We start from the raw sequence: 26,403 nt of genomic DNA, 5'->3' as shown, positions 1-26,403 counted from the left end.
AAACAACCCAATCCAAAAATGGGCAGAAGACCTAAACAGACATTTCTCCAAAGTAGATATACAGATTGCCAACAGGTACATGAAAGAATGCTCAACATCATTAATCATTAGAGAAATGCAAATCAAAACTACAATGAAGTATCATCTCACACCGGTCAGAATGCCCATCATCAAAAAATCTAGAAACAATAAATGCTGGAGAGGGTGTGGAGGAAAGGGAACCCTCTTGAACTGCTGGTGGGAATGTAAATTGATCCAGCCACTATGGAGAACAGTATGGACGTTCCTTAAAAAACTAAAAATAGAACTACCATATGACCCAGCAATCCCACTACTGGGCATATATGCTGAGAAAACCATAATTCAAAAAGAGTCATGTAGATGAGGTTGATTATAATTTTTGTGACTTTCTGTTTGAATAAAAAAAATAAAAATCCCACAAGGACTCAGAGGCAAAAAATATACAAATCAATTTTCACTGCAAAGTAAAGGAGCTGTTACAGTGGAGGATTACTGGACTGAACGTCAATATTATGACACAGTATGAGTGTGTTTCGTATTTGGTAATTGCAATCATTGTTGCTTTTGTTGTAGTCATCCATTTACAATGCTTGGTGCCAGTTTATTTATCTCTTGTAAAAATAAAATACAGTGTGTGTGTGTGAGTTGTGAGCAAAAAAAAAAGAAAGCATATCCACATGAAAATGAAGTTTAAATGATGAGCAAATGGTTTGTTTAAGGTATTGGCCAATTGTGCATTATTTTGTTACTCTTTGTGTGTATTATTTGTGTCAAATTAAAAAAAGAAAAAAACCCCAAAACCTAATAGTACTACTACTATACTATATACTATATAAATACATGTTTTATATATTAAATATAAAATATATTTAATATAAGTACAAGTATGATATAAATATATAATACATATTTTATAGAAAAAAAAAAAGAGTCATGTACCAAAATGTTCATTGCAGCTCCATTTACAATAGCCAGGACATGGAAGCAACCGAAGTATCCATCAACAGATGAATGGATAAAGAAGATGTGGCACATATATACAAAGGAATGTTACTCAGCCATAAAAAAGAAATGAAATTGAGTTATTTGTAGTGAGGTGGATGGACCTAGAGTCTGTCATACAGAGTGAAGTAAGTCAGAAAGAGAAAAACAAATACCGTATGCTAAAACATATATATATGGAATCTTAAAAAAAAAAATGTCATGAAGAACCTAGGCATAAGATGGGAATAAAGATGCAGACCTACTAGAGAATGGACTTGAGGATACGGGGAGTGGGAAGGGTAAGCTGGGACAAAGTGAGAGAGTGGCATGGACATATATACACTGCCAAACGTAAAATAGATAGCTAGTAGGAAGCAGCCTCATAGCACAGGGAGATCAGCTCGGTGCTTTGTGACCACCTAGAGAGGTGGGATAGGGAGGGTGGGAGGGAGGGAGATGCAAGAGGGAAGAGATATGTGGACATATGTATATATATAACTGATTCACTTTCTTATAAAGCAGAAACTAACACATCATTGTAAAGCAATTATATTCCAATAAAGATGTGAAAAAAAAAAAAGACAGACATGAAAACAGAGTAAGTGATGCTTTGGCTTGATAGAGATGAGTAAACAGTTAACAGTTATTTTGGGATATGACCATATGGGCCCCTCCTTTTGTCCAAAAAATGATTCAAAGGTATCACAATCATCACTACAATGAGGCGATAGGAGCGTGGAGAGGGAAGAAGAAAAATGTGAGAGACATTTAAGAAACATAGGGGTCTAATGTTTAGAAAACACACCTGCTGTCCTCTGAACAGCTAAGTCAGTGAGCACTGTCACAGGACACCTAGTGACCCAAATTTCTTTGAAAAGATTGCATGTCTTGATAGTGAAATCTCTGCTGCAGGATGTACTAGGTCAGGTTTTTGTTTTCTTTTTCATTACAGAAGTTTCCATCACTTCAAGATTACAGAATAAATACAAACTACTCGAATCCTCGTCTTCAGTCTAAAGATGCAAGTGACTCGAATCACGCTAAGGGCCTTTCAGGTAACTGAAAATAATAACTTCTAAATATCCAGTGACAAATTCCTGGCCACACCGAAGAGTACAAACTCAACTATTTTAAGTAGGCCCAGGCCCCCGACAAAAGGGGAAAGGAGGACACAGGGTGGCCTTAGCAGTCTGTTAAATTAATAATCCTTGAATTTGTGACACATAACAATGGAAGATATCATGTGTTCTAGTGTTAAGGATATCTTAAGGGGATATTCTTGGCCATGGTGAATTTCAAGCACCTTAGTTGATTTGAGAAAATATTTGTTGAGCGGTGAGCCCTTCCATAGAGAACGCCTATGTATTTAAAGCATATGGAATGTCATTTTTACTTACCCTACTGTCTCTATATATATCGAATACAACTGCAAAGGAGAAAAAACCTGAAGTTAGTAATGAACTTCTATTTTCATGATCTACACCTCCTTTTGAAAATTAAAATGCGTTTTATTATTACTCAAAGGACTTCCTGCTTCTACATCTCAAAACTTCAAACATAAAAAGGCATCCTGCAATGTTTTACTTATATAATTTTGTTTTCCTTTTCGCGATCCTCAGCCGTAATCCCTTACGTTTAAAAATTCAAACCAAACACCAACATCGTCTCAACCAGTTCACAATTAGAGACAGGTTATCTATATCAGAGAAAGGAGCATCAATCACTGACTGCTTGATGGGGAATAAAATGGGTAAAATCTGCAATAGAAAAGCACACTATCTAGCCATGCTTAGGGCATGATTCATCTTTTTTAAAAGTCAAACCTGCCACAGACCCCAGGCTTGGCAAGTAGAAAAACAGAAACCATAGCAGATATAATTTGACAATGCATGAAAATTGTCTCATACACAATACTTTCAATACTTACTTTCAACTCTTAAAAACAACTCACAAATATTTACTTTGTAACTGGTGCTATCTGATCATTCAAATAAAAATCTAGAAAGGCAGATCAGTCAACTAGCTAATTTAGTCCTAATAACAGAAGCATGTGGTTCTCTGTAGACAGACCCTTTGAAATGTACAATAAAATACCTCAAATGACAGGAGAGAGACCATCTCAGTATTAAAAAGGGACTCTGGTTAAATAACGTAAAATTAACATGCAAACCCATCAGCCATACTATCATATAATAAAATGTTTAAAATACAGTATTTTGAATCCAGTTTTAAAATATGTACCACCGTGAAATAAGGTTCGGTAACATTATGCATGTCATTTCACTGGGCCAATAAAAAATACTCACAGTCTTCATCTAAGAATTTATACTGTATGTGTTTCTTGAAAAAGTCTTGTATGCATCTGCAAATCTCTTCCTTTTGTTTAGAAATATGATCATAATATTGTGTGTAGTCCCTTTGAGAAATACCTGACAAGAAAATATTTTATATTTCATTATTACACAATATTCTTTTCAAAAACACCAATATGTGATTTAAACCTCTTTTTGAGGAAACCATTAAAGTAGATCGAATGAATATGGCATCATACATTAGTCAGCATTTTATATAGATATAAAGCTTATCAGTTGTAAAGGTTCAAATGGCTAGGTGAACCCTACAATTCCATATTGCCATGCATTCTTACTTTAGAAACAGGAGTTATTTTTATTGAGTACAATGGGAAGAATTCAAAGTCATAAAAATGTTTCTTACGTAAAAAATGAAAGAAGCAATTTTAAACCTACCCACATAGTCAACTGCTGCTTCTTTGATTTTTCCAATGAACTGTCTAAAAATTGGCATTCTTTTCCACTTTCTTTGGGAAAATGTAAAATACCCCTCACCATACGTCTTCCATAATCATACTGCACTTCACGGTCTATTTTCCTTGTTCATACGTGCTATCCTGCCTTCACAAGCTTGATGTTTCAAGCCATGGAAAAGTAAACATTCCTTTCTTCAGAGTGACTTGCTGACATTATTCCAAAAAGACTAAAGGGAGTATTGTAAGAACTCCTTTAATCTGCTCTAGACCTAAGAAAAAGTTCTCTGCTCTGAAAGAAGGGCTTCCAACCAATTTCTTAATCACATGCCAATATGACTCCCTTCTTTAACTGTACTTAATACTGCAGTGTTTCTTTCAGAGATATATAACAATATTACACAATAAATTCAAACGACCCCAGTGTATTTCAGGTAAGTTAAATGTCAACATCACATTCAATAAATAAATAGTGTTGATCTGATTCTGTTCAAATCACACTTTTCTTGGTTGAAAATCAATTCTACCTCATGGAAAATGTGCTTAGACAAAATAAGAGCAAATTATCTACAATATTTAGCTTGAATAAATCATAGCAGACAAAATAATAACCTCAGAGGAAAGAAAATGGGTGCCTTTTAAAGCAATGTACTTCTTTGCATATTTTCTCTTGCTAGAATAATAAACAGTGCTTCAATAATAGAAATAAATGTTCAAAAACTGGGCTTTTTACGCTGCTTAAAATAAGCAGTGTATTGCCAGTAATACCTAGGAAAGCCCCAGAGAGAAAGCAGGTAGTATTACACACATCCTGAGAACAGTAAAGGCCACCACTTTCATCTCTGGAATCCAGATTGACGTGATTCATCAACAAGACTATTTTCTGTGGAAACAGAATCTGGCCTCAGGACCCTTGTTGATACAGCATTCCAGAGAGTCAGTGCCAATTGGGTAGAGGTAGCATCTGAGATAAAAACTGATTGTTACCCTTGTCTTAATTACTAAGTAATTTATTTCCATCAAAAGCTTGTCTTCTTTTAACAATTACTTTCAAAGGTTTAAAAAAACAAAAAAACGCAAAAACCTCACCAATAAGCTTATTCTCCTTGACAAAACATCGGAACTCAGCACCAGGAATTAATTCACACCATTTTCGAAGAACAAGCTGTAGACAAAGGAAAAAAGGGACACAACTATGTAACAAGAGAATATTTACTAGTCTAATAAACAATTTTATGTTGAGACTATATCTTAACAATTGCCATTATCAAGTGTTTTGGTTTTTTTTAAAAAAAAGGCATCATAAAACATTCCTGACATGATATGTAGGGAACAGAGCTATGATCTATTAGTCTAACAGAACAGGGGAAATTGTATTAAAACTCTTTATGACAAAATGTGCCTTTGTCATTTATTTACCATTTTGGGAGTTCTGACATAACATACAACTCAAAGGATGATATAGTCACATCTTATCATCGTTGGGCCATAAGTTTCCCTATAATTCATGTTCCTCACTCCTTTAAGAACATCAAAAAGTAAAATAATTTCCAAGTTATCTACCTTAAGCATCATTCTGTAATACTCTGATAAAATTATTACGGCTTATCACAAAGACTCACTAAAATCCTTTCATGATTTTCCCATTATTTTAAAGTAATACAATTCTACCAATGGCCCAATTCATAAATGGGTTTATTACTATAACATTATTTAATATGTGTAAATTCTCATATTGTTGTAATTTATAAATAGTACAGTTGACAAATGTACGCTTCTGAGTCTGGTTTTAAAATGTTCTTTGGAAAAAACTAGTCCTGTCCTTTTGAAGTATTAACTGTAATCAATGACAAGAGCCCCAGCCTCCCGAATCCTGGCATGCACCTCTTTGCCCCTCAAGACCTAGGAGATAGGACTTGAATTACTCTAGGCCCCATTCCAGGAATCCCCCCAGTAGGCTCTGTACCTTCCCATGCCACCCAGTTTCTTGTACATAACATTCGAGAGTAAGCCCATACCCCATGTTGTACTAGGATAATCTGACACAAGTCTCTCTCTTCTAAGGGTGAGCAGCTGGGTCTTATTCACCTTTGCGTTCCCAGCACAGGTATGTAATGCCTAGCAGGTGCCTAGGAAATGTTTGTCGAGTGAAACATGGAATGGTAAATATTTAAGATAAGTAGCCACTAAAAACATGATATAAAAAAAATTTAATGAACTGTGAAAATGCTCATACTATGTCATAAGTGAAAAAAAAAAGTGGCACATAAAGCATCTTATGGAGTGTGTATATGCTCACAGGTGTGCACACCCACACCCACACACACACACACCCACACACACACACAAATATCTCAAGAAAGGGAAGTTAAAGGTCAAAATGCTAATAATACTGAGGATATCTGGGTGGTAGGCTCCTCATATTTTCTTGTATTTTTAAATTTTTGATAGTAGGTTGCTTTCCTTAAAAAAAAAAACTGTAGTGTTAAAATATGTCTTAGAAATTTGAAGTGCGCTGATTCCAATTTTCATTATTGTGAGCTCTTGGTCAAGCTCTGTATGTGCCACCTTTTGAAAAAGAACCTAACTATTAAATGAAGAATCCAATACTAAAAAATTACTCTGTTGTTACCTATTAAAAGTTGATACTGGCAAATATATTTTCTGACAGCTACAGTAATTTTTATGTAAGCAACAAATAAATATGCAATTATTGCAAACTGACATTAAGTTTTTGGAAAATTTGCATTATCTATTGAAATAACGTTTTGGACAGGTAATACAAACACTGTACTTGATTTTTTAAAAAAGGTAAAAGGTGAGTCTTCCCCCCAAACAGTGTCTCTGTCCTCCTCCGCACAGGTAACCAGTGCTGACAATTTCTCATACCTCTTTCCAGAAGTATTCTATGAATACATGAGCATATAGTAGGTATCTTTTTAAATACACACAGACGCAAGCACATGATACCTAGGATTTTGCTTGCCACTTTTTTCATTTTAATTACTTTCAGTTTCCTGGGCTTTTAAAACTGGGTTTTAAACCCTATGCACTAACATGATGATGGCACATTTCCCAAAAAGCAATAAAAGAGCAAACTGCCGGTGAAATCAATCCCGGGGACAGATGATGACATTACAACAAAGATTACGTCGCAGGGCAAGACTAGGAAAACAATCTTTTTCATTTTTGTGTTTCTAGCACAAAGTAATAAGATATAGCAGGTGCTTGATAGATGTTTGTTCAGTGAAACAATAGATATGAATGTATTACATACACACGATTAATGTTATAAAAAATGTTTAAAGACCTGGGAAAATGCCAATATATTACATACCCCTCACAAACGGTACGTAAAGATCTCAATTACAAGTGCTAAAAGATGTAGGAATTGTTTGGTGGCTTGGTGAAGAGTCAATTACCTGTTCACAGAAGATATGCCACTATATACACTCAACACACTCAGAATTACTTAGTACAGTAAGTCAGTGGACAACTTTTGAAAGCATGTGTATATACAAGTGACTGGAAGCAAATAGATGACGAAGAAATTAAACTAACAACAACATCCAAGGACACTGCCCACTTCAGGGGTGTGTGTGTGTGTGTGTGTGTGTGTGTGTGTGCGTGTGTGTGTGTGTGCGCGCGCGCGCTGTGTATACCTTCAAACCAGGAAAACATGGGTTTGCTATTGGGGGATGGGGAAGGGAGTTGCTGTGTTTCAACTCTTATTACTATCTCTAATAAAGTTTTCCACTGTCCTTTTGTTCTTACTTCTATATGTAATCTGTAAAATGAGAGAACCATAGAAAAAATAAACAAAAACGGTAAAATGGTGGTGACTACTTTTCCTTGTAAATCAGGTTAAAAAGCTTAAACAGGTTAAGCTGGATGGTATGAAGGTGTTTGCTTCATTTCAAAATATGTATAATATTCCATAGTATGTACATACTGTGTATATACTGTATGTGTATGTACATAATACATGCATTTTATGTGTACATTTCATAAATTTAAAAATTCCATGGCTCTAGGTTCCCAGAGAAATTAGTCCAAAAATTTGATTCATTTCACTTAAGAACAGAAATTCTCAATACGTCTTCATCTAGAATTATCAATTTTATTCAAGATCAAAAAAAAAAAAGATTCTTACCTCATATTCCATACACGGATCTGGGGAATCATCAGTACAATGAATAAATCTTTGAGGGAAAGAAAGGCAATTGAATCTTTATTTTATGGTTGTCAGTTTATGCATACACATTACTTATATTTACTTATATTTAAAGTGGGAGTAAGGTTTTACTAAAAGCTTCCAGAAACAGGAGACTAATTCAAATTCAATGAACATTTATTAAGCACCGTTCAGTGTCAGGCGTTAGCCTAGGCACCCTGAAATGTTATTTGTTATTTCATTTGTCCTCAAAACAACCATATGAGCTACTATAATCTCCATCTTTCTGTTAAAAAAAAAAAGGGCTAAAACTAAGGAAAGAGCACATTTAGTGACCAAGCCAGGAGTATAACGCAAACCCATTCTAGATTCCAAATGAGGGTGAGATGGCACTGTTGTTTTATAATTCTCACTGTGCTCTTCATGGCTGAACCAGAAGTCTAGTTCTCTGCTGACATTAACTCTGCCACCTAAAGCCACAAAAAGTTCATCTAATCCTTCTCCCACATCCCATTTAAAAATAGCTGACAGAAGAATTATTCATTCCTCCATTAAATATATTGCTTCCTCCTCTAAAAATCCTCAGTTTCATGGACAATTTTTCACATCCTTTATTAAACACCCACCTATATACCAAGGGCTGGCGAGGCACTGGAACACCAAAATGACTAAGAGTCCCTTGCCCTTTAGTCTGGTGAGGAAAGCCTAACAAGTACCCAAAGAATTTCAAAACACTGAAAATAAAAATACTGTGATGGCACAAAGGAAACACTGATTAGCTCTTCATGTTTGGGGGGAGGGGCTTCATTTGACATGAAGAGAAGGGTCTGTGTTTGAGGCAAAGGGAGAGAAGTGAGAACTACGCACAAGACTACTGGAGGTCAGTACTGATGGGTGTGGAGGGAAGAACTGCCAAAAGATGTGGCTGGAGAGAAATTCTGGACAAGAAGGACTATCCAGATCATGAAGGGTCTTGTTTGCCTACGCAGAGAGGTTGTGATTTATTATACAGACAATGGGGGGCTAAAAACGTTTCTAAACATGTGAGGGAGATCATTGCACTTAGGCTTTAGAAATATCACAGGTGGCAACGGTGCTGGAGAGCCTGGGGGAATGGGCGGCAGGTTGGGAGGCTGAGAGCCCAGTTAGAAGGCTCATTGCAACAGCCCCAGCGAGAGATGAGGGGCCAACTAATGCGAAGGCAGAGGAGAGGCAGAGGAGAAGCTCTATACAAAGATATTTAGGAGACAAAGTCAGGGCTACTTGGTGCCTGATTGAAAGCGCAGGATGAGGGAGAAAGAGGCCAGATGACTGGGGTGGCTGCTTGATGACTCGCTGGATAATGAGGCAAATACCATTCACTAAGAAGGAAGAGCATGTGATGTGGATGAGGAAAACATGGGAGCTAACTACGTTTGGGTGGGTAGTGTTGGAGAAGTCCTGGGAGAACCACAGAGAATGTCTAGTAAGCAACTGGAACAAGGAAACTCAAGAGTGGGTGGAGGTGAAAATAATTATCTGGAAGTAATCGTCCTACTGGTATAAGAGCTAAGGTCAAGGATGGAGACAGAAGTGATCAGTCAGCTCATTCAGATAGAAACCTAGGGAATACCAACAATTCAAGAAGCAAAACAGGTGGTCAAGAGACATTTTCATAAAAAAATACACAAGCAAAACAAAAAATAGTTTTAAAGACATCTTAAGCAATTTACAAGTAGAATTAAATTTGAAAAGCTTTTAAATTTCCCTGAATGTTTGATTAGGTTGGAATTCTCTGCAATCATTTATGACTTATACTACAAACAATAACAACACAAATAAGGTGGTTGGCTAAAATCCTCAGAAAATAAGAACTTTTATTGCCACTAACAGTTGGGCACTAATGGATATAATCTGAATGACAAAGAAAGATACACACGGGGAGCTTTGTTAAAAGGCAATGGGCTTTCTCCGTATTAGTGAACAGGCACCAGGTGAAGCATGTACATCTGCCATCTCATTCCATCCTTGCAATAATCCCTGAGAAAGTGCTATTATTATTATCCACATTCATCGCACAAGGAAACCAAGGCTCCGAAAGGTGAGAAATGAAGTCAGTGGTGGGAGGGAACTAAACCACGTGTGGAACTGCTCCTCTCAGAGGTGGAGGTTCTAGAGCTGTTTGTTACTGCTCTCAGATTTCAGAGAAACCACAAATACCAAATGGATCCAGAGAAATAACGTAAGTCCTGGATCATCTCCTTTAATAGCTCTACATAATATATTCTTCATTATTCTATTTTTTTTCAATTTTTAAAAAATTAATTAATTTTTGACTGCGTTGGGTCTTCGTTGATGCACACGGGCTTCTCTCTAGTTGCGGCAAGAGGGGGCTACTCTTTGTTGCATTGCACGGGCTTCTCATTGCGGTGGCTTCTCTTGTTGCGGAGCATGGACTCTACGTGTGCAGGCTTCAGTTGTTGTGGCATGTGAGCTCAGTAGTTGTGGCTCGCGAGCTCTAGAGCGCAGGCTCAGTACTTGTAGCGCGTGGGCTTAGTTGCTCCATGGCATGTGGGATCTTCCTGGACCAGGGCTCAAACCCATGTCCCCTGCATTGGCAGGCGGATTCTTAACCACTGCGCCACCAGGGAAGTCCTATTCTTCTTTATTGTAAAAGAGTCCCTCACCTTTTTTTTTCTGGTTTAACAGCCTAAATATTTTAATTAGCAAAAAACACTAATTCATTTATGAATTCTATTATAAAAATTCATTTTATCCTTAAAACATTTTCCCTCAACTCCTTTCTAAATTCTAAATGAAAAGATGAAAAGTGTGTCAAAAATCCAGACAGTGAGGAATAAAAAATTGTGTGGTAAAAGAATTTTTCACAAGCGAGAAAAGCGTTCACAATACAGTATACTTTTAAATAATAAAAAAGGTCACAAAACTACACAGTACAAGCTCATATTTTAAAACATACATGAGAAAACATAATACAATGTTAACTATTGGAATGTTCACAATGATTCTTTCCCAGCAGTGATTGTTCATTTCTTCTGCTGCTTTTCTGTAGTATTTCTAACATTATGTTTATCACATTAAATATATATTACTTTAACTTTTAATTTTGAGGAATTAAAAAACACATAAAAGTACAAAGTGGGGACTTCCCTGGTGGCGCAGTGGTTAAGAATCCACCTGCCAATGCAGGGGACATGGGTTTGAGCCCTGGTCCAGGAAGATCCCACATGCCGTGGAGCAACTAAGCCCATGCGCCACAACTACTGAGCCTGCGCTCTAGAGCCCGCGAGCCACAACTACTGAAGCCCGCACGCCTAGAGCCCGTGCTCTACAACAAGAGAAGCCACCCCAATGAGAAGCCCACGCATCGCAACAAAGAGTAGCCCCCGCTCGCCGCAACTCGCCCACACGCAGCAACAAAGATTCAACGCAGCCAAAAAAAGGACAAAGTGTACATATAGCACTTTTATAATAAGAAACCAAGTTTACTTTAAAAGTTAATATTTTACATTTTGCAGTGTATACAAAATATCAAATTATGTTGTATACCTGAAACTAATATATACTGTTAGGCCAATTATACAATTTTTTAAAAAGTTAGGACTTCCCTGGTGGCGGAGTGATTAAGAATCCACCTGTCAAGGCAGGGGACACAGGTTTGAGCCCTGGTCCGGGAAGATCCTACATGCCGTGGAGCAACTAAGCCCGTGCACCACAACTACTCAGCCTGCGCTCTAGAGCCCGCGAGCCACAACTCCTGAAGCCCACACGCCTAGAGCCCGTGCTCCGCAACAAGAGAAGCCACCCCAATGAGAAGCCCGCGCACTGCAACGAAGAGTAGCCCCCGCTCGCCACAATGAGAGAAAGCCCGCAACGAAGACCCAACGCAGCCAAAAATAAATTTAAAAAAAAGTTAATATTTTAGCTTTCAATTAACCAGTAATTCTTATCATGATAAAACTGAACTGCCTATCGTTTTTTAAAAATTTAAATGCATCTAAAATATACAAGGGAGGGCTTCCCTGGTGGTCCAGTGGTTAAGAATCTGCCTGCCAATGCAGGGGACTCGGGTTCGAGCTCTGGTCCGGGAAGATCCCACATGCCGCGGAGCAACTAAGTCCATGTGCCACAACTACTGAGCTACTGAGCCTGTGCTCTACAGCCTGCACGCTGAGCAAGCTCTGCATGCTCTGCAAGAAGAGAAGCTACCGCAATGAGAAGCCTGAACACTGTAACAAAGAGTAGCCTCAGCTCACCACAACCAGAGAAAAGCCCGCGCCCAGCAACGAAGACCCAACGCAGCGAAAAATAAAATAAAATAAATTAAATTAAAAAAAATATATATATATATACAAGGGAGATGGGAGGAGAGAAATGACAAAGGAATTCGAATAAACACTTCCAAAACACAGGTCTTCATTATCTAAATTTTTTAATGCTTCTATATTCTTACAAATATTGATTTCAACCCTTGGTTAATCCTCATTTGCTACTTTAAAATAGGTATACATTTTAATACACATTTGCATTCTACCATCCCATAACATTATTTTTTAAGTGGTGATAGGTTTAACATTTAATGTTAGTTAAAAACCTTGACTAGTTTCAGAAGGTAGATGTGAGAACATATGTGCTACATGAGATTACTGTACAAGGCTTTTTCTTATTAAGATGATTAATCAGATGGTCAAGTACAGTCTCTGAAAGGAGAGGAAAGTGCAGAGCCACCTAATTAAGACTGAATGTGAAGGTCAACAACATTTTTAGGAGCTCAGCTGAAATACCGCAAAAAACACTGTGTATGAATATTTAAATTCCATTTATATTCTGGAGGAAGTAGATTTAAAAAGCAAAAATGTGTTAAGATATTTAGAGTATTAACAACACTTGAATGCTTACAAATCCTTATATAAATTACGGTTCAAAAATTCCAGGTTACATCAAGAAAGGAAAAAGAAAGAAATCCTTAAATCAAGGCTTCTTACTACATTGAAAATACTAGTAGAAAAAATACTAGCAGAAAATATGAGTATCCTAACAGAAATGATAAAATATCTTCATTCATATCAAATATAAAAATGTTTGTATTATTCCCTTAACTGACTGAACCAAGAACACAGATGATCCAAACACTTGCATCTGCAATGGAGAAAAAAAAGCTGATTCTCTCATTTCCAAAAATAACAGTTTCTTAATTGCTAAAAGAAAGCAGGACCTCAGAGAGGTAACAGCAAGTTAAGATCAAGGAAAGCAATTTACAGAGAAAGAATACTGAACTGCTAAGTCTACTTTAGCTTTTGTTTCTATGAACACGTAATTTAAAAGTCATGGTAAGGACTAGTATAAATTCTCAAGTCCCAACTCAGCATATAATATAAAATTATAATACGTTATAATGTATGAGCAAAAGCAAGAAATATGTCATAATACCTAACACTTCCCCTGTGTTAACGAACACATTTAAATAACACTTGAAAAATTTGCCTGAATTATGAAATAATATGGAATCATTCGTGATCACCTTGAAATTTGGGCAACTGTTAGAGAATTCCTCAAGTTATAACCCGAAATTAGTCTAGGTCCAGATTGATAAGTGTCCCATACAGATGAGAAACAATATAGGCAGCTGCATTGTTCTATATCCATCTCCACCCTCCAGGACCCAGGCCCTTCCCAGCAGAGGTAGGACTAGATGAAACAATATTCCTGTTGAGAAACCTGCTGACAGTTTTACTGCTGTTTCTTTCCACAAAATTTGCCTTTGCTCTCTGGTTGTTGTTGTTGTTTTTTTTTACATCTTTATTGGAGTGTAACTGTTTTAAAATAGTGTGTTAGTTTCTGTTTTATAACAAAGTGAATCAGTTATACATATACATATGTTCCCATATCTCCTCCCTCTTGTGTCTCCCTCCCTCCCACCCTCCCTATCCCACCCATTCAGGTGGTCACAAAGCACCGAGAAAGCCCACGTACAGCAAAGACTCAATGCAGCCAAAAATAAGAAAAAAAAAAACAAAAAAAACTTCAAAATAAACACAGGTATTATTGGGACTTCGTTGGTGGTCCACTGGGTAAGACTCTGCACTTGGGGAACTAAGATCCCACATGCCAAGTGGTACGGAAAAAAGCAAAAACAAAAAAGACAAAACCCACAGGTGTTATTAAATAATTAATGTCATATAATCTACAATGTGAATTATAAAATAAAAGTATTCTCGGGTACAATCACGGTAAAGACCGAAAAAAGCAAAAAAACAAATAACCAAAGGTCTACTCTGTTGAAAGCTACTATGAAATTATGCCAGTACATTTCTTTTTCTTTTCTTTTTTTTTTTTTTTTTGCGGTACGCGGGCCTCTCACTGCTGTGGCCTCTCCCGTTGCCAACAAAATTCTGTGGCTGTTCAGAGGAGGACAGGTGGACCTGTGGAATCCCAGGGATGCACGTGTACATCTAAGGGCACAGCCCTCAAGGCGCGGGCCTGCACCCGCAGCATCAGGGTCACCTGGGCACAGGTTAGAAATTATATTCTTGGGCCCCACTCCCAGCCTAGTGAATCAGAAACTCTGGGGGTGGGGACCAGCAAGCCGTGTTTTACCAAATTCTCCAGGTGACTCTAATCCGAGCTAAAGTTGGAGAGCCTCTGCTCTAAACCAATCATGGCGTCTCTGTTCCCTCTGCCAACTACTGGATGAGGCTGAGTAACTGTGTGACCGTGAGCCTATCAGGAAGTCTCCTGGGAAGCTTCCAGAATGCTTTACCTGCTCACAGACAGAGAAGAATGAGAGGAATTAGATGCACCCCCTCATATTTTTGACCAAGATATAGTCATCTTCATGCCATACCTGCAAAATACCAGCCACCTTGTAACCATTAGGTGATAAACCCAAATACCAAGCCAGTAAGCCAAGGATGACAGAGAGAAAGACTGAAAGAACCTGGTCCCTGGTGACCCTGATGAGCTGTGACTTAACCATTATAGATGGAAATAGCCCATCTCCAGACTCCTTGCTAAATAATGTATTTTTAAAAACACTGTGTGTGAACTCTTTTTGGTTGGCCCTCTGTTAACCTGTAATCCTAACTATAACATCTTTGTTTCTCTTGTTGAAGCAAGCTCCCAAAGAGTATAACATAATTTTCATAACATTACATAATTTTATGTACATAATTATATACTATAATATTTTATCTTTTATCACATTCTATAATATTTTACTTTGAAGCATTTAGAAAAGAAGGAATTTATAACTTTATTAAGTGAAAATACAGAGAACATTTAGAATGACGTTACTGAAATTATATTCTGGTTTTGGTTCTATTAACTAGTGGATGGAAACAAATTACTGAGCAGATTCAGGCCTCAATTTTCTAACTGACTGAAGAGTCAAATTAAATCACTGATAAGATCCTGTCCAATTTAAAGTATTGTATTCTTAATCTTTAAGGGGTCCAGAAAGGCCTCTGTGACAAAAGTTCATCTTTCATTAAAGACCCAATCAATAGGGATTTTTCTGGAGTAACAAGACTCATTGTTACGCAACTGACTACCGACAAAGATTTCCAGAAAAGGTGACTGTGAGTACCACCGGTCTGAAAGGCTGCAAGCCCAGGGCTTGGTGTTTATCCTGCCAATTCCCAATTATTTACATGAGGAGAAAGATGGTATTCTGTGGATAAACACTCCTAATCCAAGGCCTCAAATGTACTTGCTGATTTAACTTCTTCCCCATGCAAAAGTCAAAAAGTACAAAACGCAAAAAGACTGACTGGTATTTCTACCCTTCACTGGAATCGGGGCTAAATTCATGTAAGACAAAAAAGGAGAGGTGGGCTAAGAGGAGCCAGCAGGTTGCTAGGGTGCAAAGATGATTTAAAAGCCATCAACCACAGAGAGTTAGAAGTGATTTATAATTTTTGGAGAGGAAATGTCCTCATATACTCACTGCAACTAATATCAAAGGTGCATAAAAATCCATATCAAAAATTAACAGGTACAGAGTATTTTAATGCAATATATTCCAAGGCCTCTTTACAAAAGCATTCAATATCAAAAAGCTCTACAATGGCAAAAAAAAGAGAGGGCCACGACTTCCTCTAATCAGAGGGTGTCTCCCAGAACGAAAATGCTGCTGCATTATTACTAAAGCAAACACCTCATAACACCTGCGCCAACACAACCATAAAAGGCTGACACCTAAATGTCAGAACAACATAAGGCTTTTTCTGTAAGTGAACCAGAAAAACCAATACAGGTAAAGTCCTTTTATAATAAACTAGCGATACAATCACACTCATTTATTATTACTTAACTTCGTTTTCTTAATTTAATACTAAAACCATATGCCCAAGCTGCAGAACCAGATGCAAAAGCGATGATGCACAACTGACTTGTAGGGAATGTATTTTCTTTATGCCAGGCTCCTCTTCAAAAAAGGATTTGAGGCTGAAAGGGGATGAATGAGCAGGGCAAACTGAACTGGATGGATGGGGAGGAAGTGGCATGCATACATGAGGTATGTATGTATTCACCTGTGTACCTGCTTAGTTTCTAGATTTTTTGATATGCTTTAGAGATCAGATAAAAGGTTAGTTTAGTTGATATTTCAGATCTAAAAATGGGGTAGGATAAGAAATCTAGAAGAATAACTGCTGTTTGATGACAGAACAAAAGAAGCATAAAGAGATCACCTACAGTGCAGCAGTGCAGGTGGGCTGTCTGCCTATGATGAAGGATTAGTTACAGAGTAACTAGCAGAGGGAAGAAAACAGCAAGTCCATGTCTAGGAATTTATCCTAAGGAAAAAAAATCAGGAAAGCACGCAAAGATTTAGCTCAAGGATATTCACTGCAGGACTAAGAAGAAGAGAAAAGAGACAAATAAGAGAGAACTAATGAAATAAATGATGCTATAGCTGTCCAGTGGAATACTCTGAAGCAAGTTTAAAACAATGATGTGTTTAATATTTAATGACACATAAAGATGTTTAATATATACTGATTAAGTACAAAAGCAGCCTCATAAGCAATATGAACTATATGATCCCATTTTTGTTTTAAAAAACTGGAATACAGTTAGAGACAGGTGTATCTATATTATACCTATGCACAGACAGAATCCTGGAAGTATATAAAACCAACTGTGGCGAGATCATGAATGCTTTTACATTTCCTGTTTTTGTTTAGCTATAGTCCCCACTTTTATTTTTCTATGATAAGCATATATTAGCTTTATAATAAGAAAAAAATTACCACTATATTTACTGGGCAGATACACAGAAAGCCCTTGATATTTAGGGATATTCATTGTACAGCATTAGCTGTCAATGGAAAAGAAAGGTTTGCTTTAATAGGTCATTTGAGAAAATGAAACAGCCTTGGTATGTGGATCTGTTGTTTACAATAGTACTAGAACTAATGGAATTTCATCTGTAGAAAAACTCACAAGTACTGAAACTACTGACATAAGAGAACAAGAGACATACTTACGGTTGGGTGAAGTCACGAGTGATGAAATCAGAACTCTTGAACAGTAGGAAGATGTCGCTGAGAGTTTTACATTTCAGAGAACTATTCATTGCTATCCAGTATGCGTCCTAAATAACAGAGCACATGTTACTTAGTATATATTCCAAGTTAGTTGCTATAAATGAAGTTCAAGCCTATAGCCAAAATCAACAATGCATATAACCTGAAGAGGTTGAAGAAAAAAGTCAGGTAAGAAATTTTAGCTATACTGTCAAATGTCAAGTTACAGTTCTAAACAAGTAACAGCATCACCACTGCATGTCGGGTACTCAGTTTTGAACCAAGATGTTCAGGTTCTCACCTTTCAGCTCAGGCCTAAGCACTGCCCTATGTCTTCCTCACTGATGATGAAAGAAGGGGAATAAAGAGATATCAGAAATGCTGACACTTCAGCTAGAAGATTCAGGAATAAAAAAACAGCCTGACCAGCGACTAAGAAAATAGAGAAACTTCCTTTCTTCCTGTTTCTGGGGAGAGACGGCTGGAACCCTGAAGTTGGATGACTGCAACAGTTAAGACCCATGTCTATCAAATCTGGGAGGGAGGAGGTGACATATTCTGAACCATCACAATTTTAAATGGTGAAAGCCTCAAATATATGCACCAAAAAAAAGTAAGAAGAGCAGACACAGGAGGCACAAACCTCAGCGAAATATGCCTAAAAATGACAGAATAATTAAGTAGTTTAAAAAACGTACTTCTCCCATAGACAGATCAGACACAGGACAGTAATTAGGAAAACTAATGACTGCAAAAAAAAAGTCCAGTTATCCACACTGTATGAAAGAAAGCACTGGAACACAGTCGGCACTCAATAAATAAAAAATAAATGAAGGAATAACTTAAAATCACAAATAATCTATGCATTTTAACTAGAAAGCCTCAAGCCAGATCAGTAGTCAAGCACAACTCAAATTACTGCTCATAGATAAACTAAAAATGAGTTTCAATAACTTCTTTATAATAACTTCTTTAAAATTTCTCCAAATGAAAAAGGATGATGAACTTCTGGTTAAAGACGGTATACTGAACACACAAATTTAACTCCACTAAAACAACAGTATATACATAGAAAACCATGCAACTGAATAAACAAGACAGTTATTAACTCCAGGGAAAACAAAATGTTGAATAAGAAAACACAAGCAATGTACGGTATATATCAGATACGGACGTAGTGTTTGCATAAACATAGTATGAGAAACAGTGAATACTTGTCTAATCAAAGTATGCCATTCTGATGATGAGGACAGTGGAACAGAAAGCAGTGGGGACAGGCCTTCCCTGGTGGCTCAGTGGTTAAGAACCCGCCTGCCAATGCAGGGGACACAGGCTCAAGCCCTGGTCCAGGAAGATCCCACATGCCATGGAGCAACTAAGCTCATGCGCCACAACTATTGAGCCTGTGCTCTAGAGCCCGCGAGCCACAACTACTGAGCCTGTGCACCTAGAGCCCATGCTCCACAACGAGAAGCCACTGAAATAAGAAGCCCATGCACCACGATGCAGAGTAGCCCCCGCTCAATGCAACTAGAGAAAGCCCGAGCAGCAACAAAGACCCAATGCAACCAAAAATAAATAAATAAATAGATAAGGTAGATAGATAGATAAATAAATAAATAAATAAATAAAGTAGTGGGGACAGGAGATGAAACAGAGCTGAACCTTTCTGTTCTAAAGCAGGAAGTCAGTAATAAACATCTAAGACAGAAGAACAGAGAAGTAGAGGAAAATAACAGAAGAAGGTACTAAAATATTTGAAAACAGCTGTCTCTGAGCAGTGGGAAATAGTGAAGCAAAACGGGTGTCAGAACTGGCTGATTTCTGTAGGAAGCTTCCAGATCTTCTGAAAATTTAAACTATTTTGTATATGTAATACAATGGAATATTACTCAGCCATAAAAAGGAATGAAATAGGGTCATTTGTAGAGACGTGGATGGACCTAGAGTGTGTCATACAGAGTGAAGTCAGTCAGAAAGAGAAAAACAAATATCATATATTAATGCATATATGCAGAATTTAGAAAAATGGTATAGGTGACCTTATTTGCAAAGCAGAAATAGAGACACAGATGTAGAGAAAGGGGGAAACAGGTGGGGTGGGATGAACTGGGAGATTGGGATTGACACATATACACTATTGATACTATGTATAAAATAGACAACTGATGGGAACATACTGTATAGCACAGGGAACTCTGCCTAATGCACTGTGGTGATCTGAATGGGAGGGGAATCCAAAAGGGAGGGGATATGTGTATTTGCATAGCTGATTCATTTTGCTGTGCAGCAGAAGCTAACACAACATTGTAAAGCAACTCTACTCCAATAAAAATTAATTTAAAAAACTATGTATATGTGTCACTAATTTTAATAAGTAAAAACAAAAATTAGATAAGTACAATTTATCATTCATGTTAGAATAAGAAAAGATAAGCACATGAGATGATTTTTTGAAAATGCAGATAAGTCTTGATGCCTTAAATGAGCCTTGCTGACATAAAACTGTTTTCTACTGTAGTAGAAAAAATAACGAATTTTCCTTCAGACCTTAACTTAAAAAAAAATCTTGTCAATGAAATGATGAAATGATAAAACACAATTTAAGAAAACGTCAGGTGATCTGTCAAACCGTTGTTTCTAGATCCTACAACATTTTAATTTTTATTACCTTTCAATAGAGAAAAATCTCTCTGTCAAACTGAACAGGTGAAGTTTTGAAAAGGGTAGAGAAAGGCTTTTCTCAGATTTCTAGCGCAATCAGCAACACAAGAGGTTGAAACTGTCAATTGGCAAAATATACAGCATTTCACAGACCCAGGGAAGTGCACTGCAAAATCAGGAAAATAAAATAACAGGGGGAAAATAAAAATAAATTCCACAGAATTCCCTAGAATTAGGAATATAATCAGACCCTCTGTGAGGATATAAAGCGAAATGGAATAGCAAAACAAATAATATTCACACAGTGAGAGATTTACTGATGTGTTCCTACCCTTGGGGCACTCCAGTTAAGCTTTGGAAATACACTGCCCCCCAGGGAATTGATAGCTTCTTGGACTTTAGTGGTGAACTCAGGAAATTCTGGTGCCTACAGAGAGAAAGAAGAAATATTTGGGCAAGTCAGTATCATCACAACAAATACAGAAAACAAGATCAAAATCTCAAAGTTCAACACTTCAGGGCGTAAAAAATAACTTAGAATACAAATTACTATCAGAATTTCTGAACTCAGCTAAATAAAATCAATGATCAAATAGCATTTATCTGAAAAGGAAAAAAAAATAACAAGTGCCAATGGCACTTTCCAAAACAATCAAGACCACAAAGCTGAAGAGACAGATGTTACAAGGCACCTGGGGATGTGAGGAAGGAATGAATGGTTCTCTTAGCACCTATAAAACCAGTATCTATTAAATGAAAAGAGACAGATAGAATATCACCTGTGCATATACTCCAATTCTCAGAAATAATACCTCGCACTTAAGGGCCAGAAGCCTTTCCATTTGCAGGAAAAGATTCTTGGACGTTTCCCCAAAAGGCTTCATGAGAATAAGAAATAAATTATGTGGTTAACTGTATTTAAACGCTGCTATTTCCGGATAAGTTTTAATATAAACAAAATTTAAAAATAGGACCTTGGTAAAGTTAAAATGTTCTTTCCTTTCTGGTTGATTTTAAAATGTGTATTTTTTAAATTTTTATTTTATTTTTTTTTTGTGGTACGCGGGCCTCTCACTGCTGTGGCCCCTCCCGTTGTGGAGCACAGGCTCCGGACGCCAGCGGCCATGGCTCACGGGGCCTAGCCGCTCTGCGGCATGTGGGATCTTCCCGGACTGGGGCACGAACCCGTGTCCCCTGCATCGGCAGGCAGACTCTCAAGCACTGCACCACCAGGGAAGCCCTATTTTTATTTTTTACAAATTTATTTATTTATTTTTGGCTGCATTGGGTCTTCGTTACTGCGCGCGGGCTTTCTCCAGTTGTGGCGAGCGGGGGCTACTCTTCGTTGTGGTGCGCGGGCTTCTCGTTGCAGTGGCTTCTCTTGTTGCAGAGCACAGGCTCTAGGCGCGCGGGCTTCAGTAGTTGTGGCACATGGGCTCAGCAGTTGTGGCTCATGGGCTCTAGAGCGCAGGCTCAGTAGTTGTGGTGCACGGGCTTAGTTGTTCCATGGCATGTGGTATCTTCCCGGACGAGGGCTCGAACCCGTGTCCCCTGCATTGGCAGGCGGATTCTTAACCACTGTGCCACCAGGGAAGTCCCTAAAATGTGTATTTTATATTGGTGAGTAATCAAAACATTCTAAGTGTTGTTTCAACCAGGAAGTAAGTAGAAATACAGTGGTGACAGAACGTAAACGTAATTACAATTATGCTCTCCCTCGAGCCTTCTGTCACCATCAGGAGCACATGGACATAAAGTAGAGAAAAGGAGAGTAAGAGAGATGGAAGTGGGGCCTGCAGGAGAGACAAGAATACAAAAACAGTAACACTGATGCTCTGCAGTCACTTTTTTCCTTTATATTTGCTGCCCCCTACTGGCAACTGCAAATACTGAAAAAGTCCAGTCATGACAAGTTCTTCCACAAGGGGAAAAAAAGTTACAATAGGTCTAGAATAAGCTAAGGGAGTGGGAGGTACAAACTACTGGGTGTAAGAGAGGCTACAAGGATATATTATTGTACGACACAAGGAATGATGCATTATTTTGTAAAACTGTAAATGGAGTATAACCTTTAAAAATTGTATAAAATTTTTTAAAATTAAAAAAGGAAATGATTATTATTGTTTCAAGTCACAAAGTTTTAGGATGACTTGTTATTCAGCAATAAATAATCAAATACCAAAAAGAAAAATGGTTTATGCTGATCCCCAAGATCTAATCCAGTTATGACCGAGAAAAGACTATGACTCAAGTCACAGAGACGCAGACCAAAAAAGGAAAGTTAAAAAAAAAAAAAGGTAACATATTCCCCAGACAAGATACCAGCTTTAAGCAACAGGCTAGTGAGTGCAGGCAGAGATCAAGGGCAGGTTGGACTTCCTTTCTTTCTGCTGCAGGTGTACGTGACCTCTGGACTAGTCAGCAGCATCTTTCAGTTAGTTATCTGACAGCCTGCCTCCGTCTCCATCCTCTGTTATTCTTCTTCTGCTTAGATACGTGAAACTAAGCTGCAGCCATTTAGAGAGGTTTACAAAACGAATAACAGCCTTGAGTCCTTTATCTTCCATTCATCTCTCCCTCATTTCTGTTAAGGCAGTAATTTCCTTAGAATCCCCTGAAGTTGCTGGTTTGGCTACCCTAGAGCTCTATCCATAAAAAGTCATCTAAGATCTGCATTAGCAATATTTTTGATAAATGGCACAGTTACACAAATTGTACAATATGAAGGGTTCGATCTTCAAAGACAAAACAATTTAATTTTCCTATCCCATAAAACTTCACATATAAGGACTGCTTTATATTTCTGTATTACATTTTTTCTTTACCATATAAGTTATGGGTATACAATATAGTGATTAACAATTTTTAAAGGTTATACTTCATTTATAGTTATTGTAAAGTATTAGCTATTCTGTATCATTGATACATTTTAAAAGAGGCAATAGATTCCCTCAAATCCTCCAATTATTCAACTTTAAGAAATACTGCCATAAGGATACTAAAACAAATTTAAATGACGAAAAGTTTATGTATTGTACAGAAAAATCTGTGCTTTCAGTGAAAGACTATGCATTCTATACATACAGCACTTTCCGGGTTACCTGATTCTATCTGGGTCTGCGACCTAGTTTACAACTTGGTGAATTATAGGTAAGTGAAAACAATGATAAGTATTTCTTACAGACGTGAAAATTCTATCCTGTCTGGTGGAAATCAGCTATCTTCCTTCCCACGTATTCATCTCAATACTAATCTATAAATGTGTCTGTCCTTTGGGTTCTCTTTTGAGACAGTTATAACATCTGCCTGGTTCCCTCTTGAGTTAAATACAGCCTTCAACGTGTTGTCATTATTCTACCTTTTCCTGAAAATTATCTTTTAACAGATTTAACTAGTAATAGGGTTCTTTTAAGCTCACAGTTCAAGTCGATTTTAAATTCACGGAACGCCTCAGTTGTCTGAGAAAAGGTTCCTGTTTTAAGTCAGATAAAATCCACATTTTAAATCATATCCATGGACTTTCTATGATCCAAACTCACCTATCTTTCCAACTTTACCCACCACAGCCCCCCTCTATCACACCCATCAGAAAGGTCATTTCTTTAAAAAAATGTTTTAATCATGAAATAAATGTTTTAAATATACAAAAAATATATACCTGGATCCATACATTCAACAGTTTGACATGTCTGATCCAGACCTTTAAGTTTCTTAAGGAAAAAACATCACAGATACTAATGAAGTTCCTAATCTCCTTGCTCTCCTCCCTAATGCTTCCCTCTCCCCACAGGCATCATTACAGGAGTGGGCATATTCTTCTACAGTCCTGATGTTATACTACGTGTGCCTGTCCATAAAACATAACATTTAAAAAATTTAAAGTAACTGTTGTCACTTGATATCTATACTTTTGGCAACTTGCTCTTTGAAATTCACCATTGTGCCTTTGGAATTTACCCATCTCGACTACTTGGTTCCATTTTTAATTTGGCATTTCTGTCACTACACTAATTACTAATTACTTGCAGTGGTAATTTTCCCTCCTTGGGTCCTGGCTCACATTCCTCTTCTGAGAGTGCTCTTCTGCCCTGAAAGCTCCCCTGCCCAACATCTAGCACTCCCCAGTGAAACCCAATCACTTTTTAATTTTTTATTTTGAAATAATTTGAGACTTTCAGAAGCATTAAAAGAAGAGTAACAAGAATTTCGACACACTCTTCACTCAGGCACTTTACCACATTGCTTTATCATTCTCCCCCTCAACTCCCTTTCTACATATAAGTAGGCAGGGGTAGGGGTGGGTGTGTGGGGGTGGGGGGATGTGTGGTGTGTGTGTGGGGGGGATGTGTGTGTGTGGTGTGTGTGTGTGTGTGTAAAGCAGTAACTTTTTTTTACATAACCCAAATTATCAAAATCAGGGCGGTAACGTGGATACAATACCATTATCTCATCTATGGATCTTATTCAAAATGTGCCCATTGTCCTGATAACGTCTTTTATAGCAAAAGAAAAACGGAACATTCTCCTCTGGCTCAGGACCCAGTCTAGAATCGAGCACTGCATTTCCTTGTCATGTCTCCTTAATCTCCTTTCAGCTGTAACATTTCCTCTCTCTGTTGCTCTTTATCTTTCATGACCCTGACGTTTTGGTGAGTACAGGGCAGCGACTCTATGAAATTTCTAAAACGTTCAGTTTGCTGGTTGTTTCCTCATGACTGGATTCAGGTTGTGCATTGTTGGCAGGTGATGTGTCCTTCTGTGCCTTGTACGAGGAGACAGGCAATGTAGGTCTGTCCCATCACTGAGAAGGTTAACTTTGGTCACACTGGTGCCAGCTCTTTCCACTGTGAAGGTACTGTTTTTCTCTTTACAACTAGTAAGTAATTTTGGTGGACATAACTTTGAGAATACTCAAGTATCCTCATCAAATATTCACCCATGAGTTTTAATATCTATTCCATCGATTATTACTATAATGGTTGCTAATGGTGATTTCCAATTCTATCATTCCTTCTACAATTATCAGTTGGTGTCTTTTCTACTATAAAGAAGGGCTTTCTCTTCTGCTCCATTTATTTAATTTAATCATTTGTTTATGTCAATATGGGACCATGGATTCCAATTTTAGTCAATGGTTATACTCCATTACTATTATTGTTTTGTTATGATGTTCACATTTGGGGCCAGTGGGAGCCCATTCAGGCTAACTTCTGGGTCCTCTGTGTCATGACCCATCATTCTTACTTTCTGACACAAGTTGTTGCAGGCTCATCTTTACCATGCCACCCCCATTCTTTAATTTCTCAAGGAGCTTCAACTCCTTTTAGTGGAGAATGCTATTTAGACACCAAGATCAGGGCACTAGGTGTGCTCACTGCCACCACGATGTCATTATGTCACTTTTAGAGCTAAGCAGAGTTTGGTAAATACACACACACACATTATTAATTTCTGTATCTATCTATCTATATTAAAAAAACATGAGTTGATACTGATCATCCTTACACTTAGCATCCAGGCCAAATATCACTTCTCCCTTGAGTTATTTCTAGATGCCCTTGGTGGTAACCGTCCTCTCTGTTGTTTTTTTTTTTTTGCGGTATGCGGGCCTCTCACTGCTGTGGCCTCTCCTGCTGCAGAGCAAAGGCTCCGGATGCACAGGCTCAGAGGCCATGGCTCACAGGCCCAGCCGCTCCGCGGCACGTGGGATCTTCCCAGACCGGGGCACAAACCCACGTCCCCTGCATCGGCAGGCAGACTCTCAACCATTGCGCCACCAGGGAAGCCCTGTCCTCTCTGTTTGACAGCACTTTGTCATCACCCCCAAATTGGAGCGTCTTTCCTCACTGGTTTATATACTCCCTAACGTCAGGAATCAAATCATAGTCATCTTTATTTACTTCATAGAACCTACTACAGGGCACTGAATATGGGCAAAAGCTAAGATGTATGCTGAACTGAACAGAATTTTCATAAAAGGAGAGGAACTGACCTGAGTGATATCCAGAGTAAAATAAAACATGTAAACTTGCCTTTTCTGCATGTGTGGGCACACTTTTTATACCTAAGGAAATGTTTAGGCACCTGCACTTTTTTTCCCTTGTACCCTGGACATCATATCTCTTCCATCAAAATAAACAGAAATATCTCCTATTTAGAATTGCATTAGAATATACCCTCCTCTAAAACTAGTTTCCTTTATTGTGCCTTTACATTTATTTGTAAGCAATTTTACATAAATCTTTCGCTTTTATCTCAAAGTATGAGAA

The 26,403-nt window shown here is 37.8% G+C and overlaps 1 protein-coding gene across 1 annotated transcript in view; it reads right to left on the bottom strand.

The window, feature by feature from the left end:
• Window positions 1-26,403, bottom strand: part of CDC123 (cell division cycle 123) — a 54,849-nt gene that overhangs the window by 16,331 nt on the left and 12,115 nt on the right. The window contains exons 5-10 of the mRNA XM_079912679.1: window positions 20,466-20,561; window positions 17,432-17,538; window positions 7,923-7,971; window positions 4,859-4,934; window positions 3,312-3,434; window positions 2,403-2,431 (exon numbers count right to left, since the gene is read on the bottom strand). Of these exons, the coding sequence (XP_079768805.1) occupies window positions 2,403-2,431; window positions 3,312-3,434; window positions 4,859-4,934; window positions 7,923-7,971; window positions 17,432-17,538; window positions 20,466-20,561 (480 nt within the window). The remainder of the gene's footprint in view (window positions 1-2,402; window positions 2,432-3,311; window positions 3,435-4,858; window positions 4,935-7,922; window positions 7,972-17,431; window positions 17,539-20,465; window positions 20,562-26,403) is intronic.

The sequence above is a fragment of the Stenella coeruleoalba genome (genome assembly GCF_951394435.1).
Source record: "Stenella coeruleoalba genome assembly, chromosome: 2".
Classification (NCBI taxonomy): Eukaryota; Metazoa; Chordata; class Mammalia; order Artiodactyla; family Delphinidae; genus Stenella; species Stenella coeruleoalba.
This window is presented reverse-complemented; position numbering and strand designations above follow the sequence as displayed.